Source organism: Physcomitrium patens, chromosome 4 (genome assembly GCF_059467195.1).
Source record: "Physcomitrium patens ecotype Gransden chromosome 4, ASM5946719v1, whole genome shotgun sequence".
Lineage (NCBI taxonomy): Eukaryota > Viridiplantae > Streptophyta > Bryopsida > Funariales > Funariaceae > Physcomitrium > Physcomitrium patens.
In genome coordinates, this window is record NC_143413.1 from 11,412,771 (window position 1) to 11,425,876 (window position 13,106).

Consider the following 13,106-nt stretch of genomic DNA (forward strand, 5'->3'; position numbering starts at 1 on the left):
TAACAACCAACATGATCGCATTTTTAAACCTTTCAATCAATGCAATTTTTTATACAAACACTCCATAAAAACAATTTACCATCTCAAAATCTACTTGTCTTACTCTCCTCTCTTCACATTCATTTTTTTCTTTGTCTTCTTATTTTTTTATTTTTCTATTGAACTATTTTTTTATACAAAATTGGTACTTTGTTCTTAAGCCTTTTATATACAATTCTCTACCATACCAAAGATACAAGCGTGTATTGATATGCAAGACAATGAGTGGACTAATAGTGTAGATTTAGAGAGTTACTATTGCAATCTATTATCTGCTATAAATAAGAAGTAGTGTTGGCAGTTTGTATAAAGTATGACTTAATACAACTCAACTTAGGACTAGTACATAGGCATGGTAGAAAGCCAAGAGATTTTACAGAACATTAAATATCTCAAAGTTATATTTGGATTTAACTTCTAGATGATCACCTACTATAGATCCAATTATAAGTAATCATACTCCAATCACAAGGAACTTGTTAGCAATAAGACTCTTGTAATTGATGAATACAATATGGATACAATTAAATTTTGTCACAATATAAAAAATTATATGTACATTTGTGACATACTTGCCTTTATATGTTTTTTACAAGTAAGTCAATATAATTTCAAATGTTAAGGTAAATATTTATTTCCTAGTAGAGAATAGAAAAACAATTGATTTGAGGCAAGATCATACACAACACCTTCACATAGGAATTGAGATACCATCAACAAGACCAACATTCTTATAGTATTATCAACTCTTTTTTTCAATATTTAAAAGTAAGTACAAGCATTATATTATAAAATATAGATATATATCACCTCAAAGATTGATGAAAGACATCTGAGTAAAGATCAAGAAAGATGCTAGGAATAAGTGCCCAAAAGAGCATCACAACAAGAAATCTAAGCAAAAGAAATTTAAATTGACATTGATGCCTACATCATTGCAATTGATTCATGGCACCACAATCTTTAGAAAATAGTATGAAAAACAACAATATGTGATATTTTATTATAACACAAAATCCTAAAATAAATATTATATAAGTGAGTCATATTAATCATTAAAGAAACCAAGAAATCATATTGTCAAGAAGACTATGTTCAAAATATGATTTATAAATATTATGAGCTCAATACAATATTACAATTACAAATAAATAAATTGAACCATGATGTAGTCTAGCTATGCAAAGCTTTTTTGTCATCCACAAGCATCTAGGACATAAATAATATACAAAAAGAGATGAAAAGTTTGTAGTCTCAACTTAAGGAATAAGACTATATTATTTCTTAATAACAAGAAAAACTTGTGACACTTAAGTATGATCATAGTGCTATATAAGGCAAGTTACAAGAACAAAACTAAATTCAAGTAATACAATAGAAACAAGCAACTTTCAAAGCTATAAAGAATACCATTTAAACTTAAGTTAATAAATTACAAGCTTTCAATACCATGCTACGAGAAGCTCAAGTCGCATTTGAATTCATAGTTATTAAGTTATAAACATAGTTCAAAGAAGTAGTACAAAGAATGAAGATAGTATATATGAAAGATTTGCCTACATTGGCAAAGCAAGCTTGACACAAATCCATCTTGATCTTCATCAATCTGATAGTATCAAGAGAATGTTTGGTACTTGGTGCATTGTCAGCCATTTAAACAACCTCACATCTTGAGCAAACTTATAAAGATGCAAATTCACCTCATATACCCTTTGCATGGATGGTTGACTACAAAGATCAATTATAGTCCTTAATAGTGTATCAAACCATAAGTTGACTTACTTGATACTTGTCGCCATCGACTAATGTAATTGATATAGCATAAGCTACAACTTGACACTTGGCCACTAAGCACATGTTCAACAATAAAGACATATATAGTAGTAACTTAAATAGCAATATTGAAGATGTGTTGGATGCACAATGTATAATCTTAAAATATTTTGCCATACATCCATAGTTCAAGGAAAAATATGCCATACATCAATATGGTAGATTGTCTGATTTATAAAAAATCCATATTCAATCCAATTTTCAATGTCTATTAATATGCATCAAAAAACCGAGTGCAAACACCATTATATTTATTAAGAATTCATTATAGCAATACAAAAATTATATAATAGATAAGAATATACTGCAATAATTAACCTCATTCTTGTGAAACAATACCAAAAATTTCCTTGGATTGCAAACATTTTGAAGGTAGGATGAGAGATACCTCATGGATAAAATGCCAAAGGTAACCACACCTACTTATGGTAGTGTTATCTATCTAAAAAGCCTATACCCACTTTTAATTGATACATGCCAAAGTATCCCAATAACACGACATTAAAAGAGTAATAAGCAAGGAAATAAGGTGCTATTATGACGCCATCAAAATTAACAAGAATGCAATAAGGTAGAGGCTAATTAAGAGTTGGAAAAAGCACTTAGCTAGTAGTCAAGAAGTAGCACAATATCTTAAACAAATAATTCACTTTTAATCAAAAAAAGATAAATTTCTATCATTATAAGTGTATTCTTTTCAATATGTTAAGAACAAAAAATTAAAGAATGTAATTAAATAAGTGAGGTATATCTTAAAAAAGATGAAATAAAAAGATTAAAAAAGAAGAAATTGGATTTTTTTTTACTTAAGATAAGAAAGATTCAAACTCTTAAAATTAGACTATGATTAAAATAATAAATAATAATAAATAAAAAATAAAATATTTGATAAAAATAAAAAAAATAACATTCTTGCTTTAATATATACTATCTAATTAATAAAACACATGGCAATGTCCTATAGGTCATTCAATACATGTACAACTTGCAAAACATGTATCTAACTTATAAGACAAGTTTTGAACATGTGTGCTACATGGCCAATTTATAAAGCTAGTGGTCAATACATGCAACATGTAACCAACTTATTAGCCAAGTTTTCAACCTATCAATTATCTAAAAATACTTAAGAAGTCAAATTTGTATCTATGAAGCTTCTACAAAGCTTTTTAACAAGATATTATCAACTTTAACTACTTCTACCTAAGCCTTCTTATCTAAGTAGATACTAGTGTCAATATATATGTCCATGACATAATATAATAGAAGTTCTTTAAATTTATAGATAATTGGATACTACAATCTAAATTATATAAGTGACATTGAAATTTAGCATGTCATTATTGATTATACATTTTTGTTGGTAAGAAGTATAATTAAACTTTAATAATTAAATTACTTATTATTCTATTTATAAAAAAAAAAAAAAAAAAAAAAAAAAAAAAAAAACTCATATTAACAAGCTATAAATTCATAGCATAAAAGTCCAAAGTTGAAGATTTCTTTACGAAAAAAAATCTCTTAATTCTTTCTTGGTAGGTTTGTGAAATTACACATTTTCTTCAATTAATTTTCTATCCAATTTTTTTAATTTTTAATCTTTTATCATATAAAATTTCTAATAATATATTTATCATTATCAATTCTACATAATAAATATCACAATGATATCGTTTGTTTTTTAATTAATTTACAATATATATATATATATATATATATAAATTTTATTAAATTCATTAAACTTAAATTATTATTTTTAAATAAAAAAACTAATTACATCTTTAGATTTGTAACTAAGCACTTGAGATCTGGTATCTTCTTAGTCAATACTAATTATTTGGATAATATTTTAACTAAGTATTACATAATTTTTTATATTTAATTATTTAGAATTTTCGAATTTTAAGAAAATAGAATATTAATTGTATAACTACATTACTTATACAAATAAATTTTTTATTTTTATTTCTATAGTTTTGTCAATATATTTTTTGATAATAGTTTTTAAAACATTTTTATCATGTATAAAAATTACATTAAATTAATTAAAAAAAAAAAAAAAAAAACTTATCAATTTGGAAAAAAACCTCATAATTCGCTTGGATATTGGCCAACCTCCTTCTCTAACCTTAATGCTGATTTCTTAGAGCCAAAATCTCTTGTTTTCACTTTTTAATTGCTCTCTAATTTTTTCATGATTGTTGGAAATCAAGTTTGCTACTAGTGCACCAAATTTTACATTAATCCAATTAATAAATTATTGCAAATTTTAGAAAACTTCATGAATCCTCTAAAATCTAATTTCTAAGACCACACGTCACTTAAATTTCAATAACATTTAATTGAAACATCAAATCTAGCTTAAACTTACAACACACACTTTGCAAAATTAAATTCATAAATCTATAAATTTTCACCCATTGTTCTACTAAAAAGCTTACAAATTTTCTAAAATATAATCTTCTTTTATATCATAAAAACTAGAATCATTTCAAAACAATCCTAACTTTTCAAAGGTCTTACAAAGCTCTAAAGAATTCAAATCATCCATAGTAAATGCTTTAAAAAGCCTTTTTTAGTCTTTTCTCAAATTCTACTTTCCAATCAACAAAAGAACTTTAGAATTGGTGAGTTGGTGCATGGTGCATGGTGCATGGTGAACTTTAGAAGTACCATAGGTGCATGGTTTTGTGTCTCTGGTCTAATTTCAACCAAGGTTCTTAATCAATCTTCTCCAAGTATCACCATTTAATTTTTCTAAGTAATTTTTGCTAAAAGCTACTACTTACTTCTATCTTAAGATGTCTATGATATTAAAAAAACTTGAAAGAGACAATAATTACATGACAAAACAAAATAAATAAATAGACATAATTCCAAGAATGTATTAAAAAACGAGAAACGAAATCATGCACTAGAAAAAAGAAAAAAGAAAAAAAAAGAAAAAAGAAAAAAAAACTCAAATCCTAAAATTAGTATATATATATATATATATATATATATATATAAGAAATGGAGAGCCACGTGTTGTTGTTTAGGAATGTGGAGCTGGCGCGACCCGTTGGATTCCCGGGTGGGATCCATCCCCCGGCACTGTGATCTGTTGGGGCCCAGCCCGTCTCACGATCCGAATCCCCAAGCACCACGTAATCGAATCCCCAAGCACCACGTAATCGAATCCCCAAGCACCACGTGATCGAATCCCAGCCCCTACAAAAACGGAAAGTTCATTTGAGAGTACTGAGTCTCCGCACTTCACCAAGTCTCTTTATATATATAGACCCTCCATTTCAAGCATCAAGTTTGCGTTATTGTGGAGAATCCTCTGTGAAGCTCAGGAAATGCGATAACTTTCACTTCTTAATTCACCCCATGTGACATACCTGCAAGCCGATCACGTTACGTTTGTGTAGCTGCATGAGTAACAGTTGTACTGTTGAATTGAAGGAATGGAAAAAGATGCAGTGTTCTACGAGATAGTGTTAAGATGGAATGGAATCGGAGAATGAGGAGGAGGGAGGGAGGGAGGAACTGTGTGCGATTCTCATGCCACATGAGACGATTCTCGTTGTTGGTGTTTTGTTTGGCGGAGTGTCGTTGTGTGCCATGACTCGGGGACGCTTGATTATAAGCACTAGACGTGAGACCCTGCAAGAAACTGCACTGGTCTGGTGATGTAGAGGGAATGGGTTTCATACAAGCTTTCAATGATTGTCTGATCTAGAGAAAGCATGAGAAAGAATCGGGAGGGTGTTGAAATGTGCTTAGAGACCACTGGAACGGGCAGATGCTCGGAAGTGATCCTCATCGGAAAGTCAAGCAATGGCCCACATGAGCATCTTCATCAAGTGACCAGTAATCGTCCTGCACCAACATGCAAGCACGTATTCTCTAAACAGTTGGATTCTTTGGGATGCTTGCGGGAGTCGCGGCGGGTGTTGAACCCAGACAAGGGAGCAGACAAGAGTGAATCTCACTGCAGCCCTGGTTAACGCATGTGAGCGATGCTTGTTACCAGGTTTTTAATGTATTGCAGGCAGAGTTCCTGCGGAAGATGCTGCAGGCCACAATGTTCCAAGACCCCGATAAGGCACCAAATTTAATAAAATATTTGTATACGAGAATATGAAAAAATGGTTCCTCAGAAGCTGTATGTGGATTAAGATAACAAATGTATTAGAGTCAATGATAGAAAGAGTCAAGTGTAACTTGGAAATTTCGAACACCGAAAAACATCGTTTGTTGTGAGAGTATGTGCATTCCGATGACCCGAATTATGAAACTTCAATTGCAGATGGTATTTTCCCGTATCATGCATAAACAAATATACAACAGCTGACTTTCAGAGGAAAAGAAGTTGGTTAGAAATTCTTTCAAAGTAATGTAGCTCTCTCTAATAAAAAAAAGTTAACAATGTGTGTGAGAGAGGGAGAGAGAGGGAGAGAGAGGGAGAGAGAGGAATAGAGAGATTGTTGTGCGTATTTTTCATTTCTTCATTTTTCTTTATTTCCTTATTTAAATGATCATCAGAGACGATAGAGCACAACTTGGAAACCAAAACCCTACTGTTGGTGGTACACTATTCAAGTTGGTGCGAGTCGGTTGTGTGAAAGTAGAAACGACGGATTTTACGAAGTGCGGACCACGATTTCAGGCATCGGGAACTACTAAGAATAGGGAACGGTACAGAAAGGGGTGCCGTAGTACAGAGGCAGCGTTGACGCCCAGAATAGTCGACGTGGTAGGTGTATGGAGTGAGAGACAGGAACCTGTAGATTCCTTCTTACAATAGGATCTCTTTCTGGTGTCCATTTGGAAGTCACTGAGAGTTGTGAGAGAAACGGGGAAGAGAGGCCTTTATAATCAAGTAATTTAATTGAGATGATTCAAAAACATTCTGCATGCTTCAGGATGAGACGTCGAGGATCAATAATTAGCCCCATGGTGTGGAAGGATCCATATGAGTGTGGAGGGACAGAACTCATGGAAGGGGGTAGAAGTGATGGAGTTTGTTTTTCCATACGAAGTTTCGGTTTGCCGGAGAATCTCGCGGGATTCAAGAGCACATCGCCTGTTAAGGATCAGAGGCGGCACCTTATCATGTTTGCACCCACAGGGTCGCGACTCGTTCATTGTCTGCTTCTTCTACTGAATAGCGTCTTCACGAAGATTTTATTCGCTGAGCGATTTCAAGCTTTCTGTCCACGTGCCAACGAAATCCCAGAATTGAAGCACGTGGTGTTAGGGATTGTTCCATTGATGATTTGAGAAATCTCTCACGTAATTGCGTCACCACGACGTAAATGATTTGTCTGATAATGGACAGTTGCAAATTTTACGATTAAATACTAGCAGCCTCCTGGACGCTGGAAGCTCAGAGTATGCGAATTCTGCAACGGGCTGCCCTGGCTGACAAATCGTAGCACTTCAGAGCGAGGTAAGATTGTTCAGATTGCGAGCACAAGCTTCTTGTGAGACCAGAAAGGTCGCTGGAAGAACTGTCCGCGACAAAGCTTGGTCCCACAGGTAAGGCGCTTACTCCATCAGTTGAAAGGTCAGTGGTTTTGGATGGAAGCTATGGATAAGGATAGATAAAAAGGAATGAAGCACTGGATATTTGGATAGAAAGCAATCCGTAATTTGGAGGGTTGTTGATGGAGTTGGAAGGATATTGGCTGCACAATCATTAGTCTAATTACCAAGATTGGAGTGCATTGCTCAACAGGAATAAATCCACAAAGAAAATGGGTGAAAATGGTGCACAACACAAAGCTCGTGACAATAATCCGCTAACCCAAACCAGGGCAGAAAAAAATTGCTAAGGCATGCACTGAAAGGGAGACCCAGAATTTTCCTAGAAGAATTTGCAATGTTCTTGTCTTAACGAAAAAGTGCCCAGCGTTCTCCACAAAGGGGTGTGGGCAAAGTCCTGTTCAGGCTCTGGTAATCAGAAGCACATTTCCACTCGAACCCTAAGGAAGGGAAGGAGACTCATCAAGGTAACCAAAAAAAGGAAAAAGAAAATTGAAAGACACGAAAAAACTTAAAATTAAAATTAAAATTCACGTCTTTACTAAGTGAGCACTTTGTCAAAGGACAAGGCGCATTCAGGGGCCTGCTAACTAGTGCGGGTCTCTCTCTCGCTCCGATCCCAAGGTAGAGTGCCGGAGAACCAACTTCTGTACACTTCTGAAAGAGATCCGTAAGGAAAGGCTCAAGTTGTTTCAATTGAAGTAGATCAATTGTGAAATACAGGGACATCTGGTGAGAAAGCAACTTGGATACACGGCTTACCGAATGCCATGCCAAATGGTGTTGCTCACAGAGTCCAAAGTGAACATTGCTCCTTTCCTCGTTTGACGAGGAGGTCAAAATTTGAACAACGGGTTCCCAAAACCAGAAAAATGAGCCCAACCCCTCAATAAAGAGAAAATAAAACAAAGGAGTAAGAAGATCGAACCACTAATTGGAAAAAAACGACCCTGGAAAAGCTTGAAATGATTTGCTCTACGCCACTGGAGGCCTCAGGACATGATCCTGAGAAGTATCTACAGCAGCAGGCGGCATCCATTGCCACATGGCCATGCCAGGATACGCAGCCATTTGCGCAGCCTTCGTTGATGCAGCTTGTGTCTGTGCGGCGAAAGCAGCTGCTGCTGCATGCATTGCGGCAGGATGAGGCATGTATCCCGTAGGAATACTAATCGACTTCACTTGCTGCTCTAATCTTTCCTTATCGGCCTTCAATCGTGTCTTCTCCTCACGCAATTCATTCTTTTCATTCTGATCAGAACCGAAAGAATCATCATGAATTACGAGGTTCTTCAAAATTATAAACTTGAAACTACGAGTATTCGGCCTAAACCCAGAGTTAAGATGTAATTTGAGCCCCTGGCTTCTTAAAAAAAATATATGAATGATGCAAATGATAGCCACAAACCATTAAAACAACCTGTCAATTCACCACTACGTATATAGGCATTTAAAATATTAAATCGAATGGATTCTGCACCTTCAAATCCTTTATTGTTTCTCGCAGCTGATTGTTGGATTCTGTAAGCCCTTGAGCCTCAGCACGAAGCTGGGTTAGGATACGAACAGCATCGCTTAATATGGTGGCCTTGTCGGTCTTGGGTGGCCGGCCTGGTTCCAATGCCGCACTCAGTTCCAAGAACCTGAACAAACATACTTCTGTAAGAAAATATGAACTGGTTTACCCCATCTCAACACTTATTTACAAACCCAGTAATCAAAAGGTGACGATGGTCAAAGAAAAGACGAAATATCTGCCCACCGACCATCACGACTGACAACCAAAATCGTATTACCACTAAATCCTCTGATCACGTCAAGAGCCAGCATGTCCGAAATCATAATCTGAATGCGCTCACCTATCATTAAGGCGGTCACGGCGCATCTTTTCCCGGCATGCTTTGTTGCCAGCGCCACTGCAAGCATCCTCTCGGGACCTGCAAAAATATGTTAGTCACGTGTCTACGGCAAACAAGGCAAGAGACAGAACCGTTGATATATAGAATATTTGAAACCAACAAATCAGTTATTATCAATCACCTGCACCATGACACCAGTCATCAAAGGCGCGTGTAAGGTAAAATTTAATGTTACTCATTCCGTTACTCGTACAAAGAATACTTCGCTCATTGTCTTGTATGCATGTGCATAAAAGAATAATCGATGAATTGTTTGCGAAGTCAAGACTGGCATACCTCTTTCGGGAGCAACTTTTCTCAAGAACATCTGAATCTCCCTTCGAACACTCGTTGTCAATACTGCACATAGCACATCAACGCGATTACAGAAAGCCACACGTGCTTCCTATTCTCAACAACCGACTACGCAGATCAATACTGGGTTACAAACCCTTCTTAGAAGAAAGAAATGACTTCTCATTCGCCTAACGCCAGAGAAACTTTTGTTAATCAATCAGACCTCGCAGAACACGATGTCGACAACATGCAGACACCACAAACTACCACAGCTCAGATAATGACAGTTACCTGGCTCACACAATGCAGCAAAATCCATAAAAAAAAAACACATATGGAACTACATGCGATAAGCACATTTTTCCACAACAGATGAAAGGTGGGAGCAAGTTGAAAAAGCCATGTGCTAGCACGGAGTGGTAGGGAAGACGGTGCACATGCCGTATCTAAAGACATTTCATACTATTATCCAAAAGCTAAGATACTGGAAAGCTGTCGATAATAACGACGAAAATTGTCTGCATTCTGAACACCCCAACCAGAGCAAGACGTGTTTGCAGGGTTTTCTCCCCACATGCGTGAATAATGATAATTCTTGTCTAAAGAACGAGCGGAAATATTGTATGCGTTAGGGAAACTGAATGCAAGTAATGAGGCGCTGTCCAGGGCTACCAACCGCGTAGGTTCTATTTGGTACAGATAGTTCGTGAATGTTCGCTAGCAACACTAGAAGTCCAACACAGGAGACCCTTGCCTGAGCCGTGAGATACAACTCTAGACCAACTTCTTCCAAATTAGTTGAAAATGGGCCAGAGTGATATTGCATAACAAGTGTGAAAGCTACCATGGCACAAAAAACGAAAGAACGCAGAAGGGAAGGGAGAACACTCAGGCTTTCACTCGCACCACAAGCCTAAGGCGGATGCATGAAACAACGATCAATTCTAACACAAAGGAACCTTCACATTCTTGCGACAAACACAAAGAATAGTGTATGTGACCAAGGTCGCCCAGAGGAGAAATGGCTGGACTGCAACGGGCTTTTAAATTCAAATAGCTGGAGGAAGGAGTCTTGTCGTTGTTAAACTCTCTTGGGCAGTGGGTTTGCCAGGGTGAATTCCATGCATACCTGCAATCGACTTGCTCGACAGGATGCTGACTGGGGCACCAAAAAAACGGATTAGAGGGCTGAACCTCATCCTCGGCCAGCAAACCCTCGGCCAGATACGACATCCACTTAGTCGTATTAGACGGTGAGGACATCATCCTCCCCTAGTTGGCAAGCCCTTCACCAAAATTTCGTTCAGCAGCGCAGGAAAAAGTAGACGCCCCCGGAGTCCCAAACGCCCTTGTTTCACAGTCCCGTCACCACACTCTCCAAACCCTTTCACCACGCTTCACCTGTCCTGTACGTGATTGATTTCCTGACCTCGCACCAAACCGTCCCTCTCTTGCTCCCTCCTTTGAGTCCCCAAGTCTCCTCCTGTTAGACCGACCCCAAGCTGATGCTCTTCAGTACAGTTGGTACTTAGGCAAGAGCCCAAAAAAACAGTACCAAAATCAAGAACACTCCCCCTGCACTCGGAAGATGATAAGTACCAAAACCAGACACCGAGCCCTTACTATAGCATGGTTTCATCACCAACAGAGCCTACCACAAACACACGCCACAACAAATGTCCCAGTGCCCTACAAACCTGTGGATGACCCTCCTCTGTGGCCCCCTCCGTCACGCAATAACCTCTCAAAACACACTCCTACGAATTCGGTTTTTTCCAGGGACACGACAATATCCACTAACCTCTCACAGTAAAAAGAAAAAAAATAAGAAGAAGAAGAAGAGGAAGAAGAATAATGAAAAACTAAAGCGCTTTTGTATTCCAAAAGGTTTCCAAATTCCCAACTGTGGCGTCAGAAAAAACTTCTCCCGAGGCAACCCTGCCCCTCTAAAGACCTATTCTCTTCTTATTCACGCGATTACCTGCGCGAGAGAAGGGAACACGAAAACCAAAAGGCAACAACGGGCCCCCCACCCCACCCGCGAGAAAGCAGGCTCCGATCGGGCTCAGATTGGCAATGGGTCGTGAACAAGGTGGCGGCACCCGATTGCGAAGGCGCCGTCTGCCGCAGAGAGAATCAGAAAGGGCAAGCCACGGAAGCAGCGGCTTCGAATCTGACAAGCAAATGCCACTTACGCTGCCACAGGAATTTTCCATGCGGCTGCCGTCGTGATTATCGCCCCCTTGCTTGATTGCGAGTCCGCTCGCATCCGCGGTCACCGCGCAAGCCACCACACCCCCAATCGAACCCAGCCTCTCGCAAAAGCTGTGGCCTCGGCTGCGCGACGTCCTCGTTTCCACCCTCAGTTTCAACCCCCTTCCCTCGACTCATCTCATGCTCCCACTCTCTCCATATCTTGCGAAGCGGGGAGGGACTCGATTCTGCGCCTGGTCTGTCTTTCCTTGCCCCTTCGAAACTTCCACCGCACTGCAGCCCTCCTAGTTGGGGCAGCCGGGTATCTGCACCAAAGTATCTATCTATCGCCTTCGGCCACGACTTCATTGGCCTCTTCATTTGCACTCCACCCCTACCGATACCAGCACGGTAAAAGTCCTTCACGAATGGTATCAGCATTTTCGGAGGAATCTGATGCATCACCGTGATGTTAACCCCCTCCCCCTCCCCTCTGAAAGCGTTAAATAGATTCTCGGCGCGCCTTACTCACCACGCAAACCTCCACCACAAAACCGAATACCTCCTCAAGTACGTAAACAACAACTCCAAACGCTCTCTCCTCTCTCCTCGGCCGGATTTTCCGCTGGAGTCGTTGAATTGCTGAGATTCTTCTTATCCAGAGCATTTACCACATGTAGGAGCGTGATGGAACGCGGCAGACACTCTCAGAAAAAGGGATTGCCCGAGCAGGTTGTGAGGCTTCTGACCCCCATTGGGACAGTGATGCAGCAGATGGGATCAAGCAGTGGAAAGGGAATTTCGGGTGTTTTCAGGGGGCAATTGCTTTATGGTTTGCCTTTATTTGGGTGGTGTAATGGTTGTTGTTTATGTTGTTGTGGTGGGATTGATTCGGACACCTCCTCCTCCGCTGGTCTCCCAGGCCACTATTCCTGTGCCTTCCTCCTCCTCCTCCTCGCTCGCTCGCTTGCTTGCTTCTCTCCATGGCTCCTCCTCCTCCCCCTCCCCAGCTCCTTTGAGCGTCGTCATCGAGCTCTGGGTTCACTGATTTCGAAACGTGCTTGTATTGGGAGTGGACAGCATGGTCTTCCCTCCCTCTTGCTCTTTTCCAGGCTCCATGATTTTAGGGTTTATAAAAGATATGAATAAAAGGGAATGAAAAACATTCTACAGAGTCTGTAAACTTATTGACTCACTTTTTATGCAATGCCCACAAATATATCTGTTTTAAGCCCTTTTTGTATTAAGTGCACACAAGGATGTGACAGCCCATTCAATTAGGTTTTCCAAATTATATGGGTTGTGTGTACTAAC

The 13,106-nt window shown here is 38.5% G+C and overlaps 3 protein-coding genes across 3 annotated transcripts; 1 reads left to right on the forward strand and 2 right to left on the reverse strand.

Annotated features, from left to right (window-relative positions):
* The first annotated feature begins 6,753 nt into the window (after positions 1-6,753).
* On the forward strand, positions 6,754-8,294 carry LOC141045307 (uncharacterized). Its single transcript, XM_073533471.2, has 2 exons — positions 6,754-7,398; positions 7,598-8,294. Exon 1 carries the CDS (start codon positions 6,754-6,756, stop codon positions 7,138-7,140), a length of 387 nt encoding a protein of 128 aa, XP_073389572.1. The 3' UTR covers positions 7,141-7,398; positions 7,598-8,294.
* On the reverse strand, positions 8,076-11,184 carry LOC112281502 (transcription factor bHLH115). The gene is made up of 5 exons (XM_024518100.3): positions 10,729-11,184; positions 9,600-9,662; positions 9,264-9,341; positions 8,885-9,047; positions 8,076-8,655 (listed from the first exon to the last, which is right to left on the reverse strand). Exons 1-5 carry the CDS (start codon positions 10,863-10,865, stop codon positions 8,380-8,382), a joined length of 717 nt encoding a protein of 238 aa, XP_024373868.1. The 5' UTR covers positions 10,866-11,184; the 3' UTR covers positions 8,076-8,379.
* LOC149989397 (uncharacterized) lies at positions 10,785-12,181 on the reverse strand. Its single transcript, XM_090249752.1, has 2 exons — positions 11,581-12,181; positions 10,785-11,082 (listed from the first exon to the last, which is right to left on the reverse strand). Exons 1-2 carry the CDS (start codon positions 11,813-11,815, stop codon positions 10,997-10,999), a joined length of 321 nt encoding a protein of 106 aa, XP_090105878.1. The 5' UTR covers positions 11,816-12,181; the 3' UTR covers positions 10,785-10,996.
* Between the last annotated feature and the right edge of the window lie 925 nt (positions 12,182-13,106).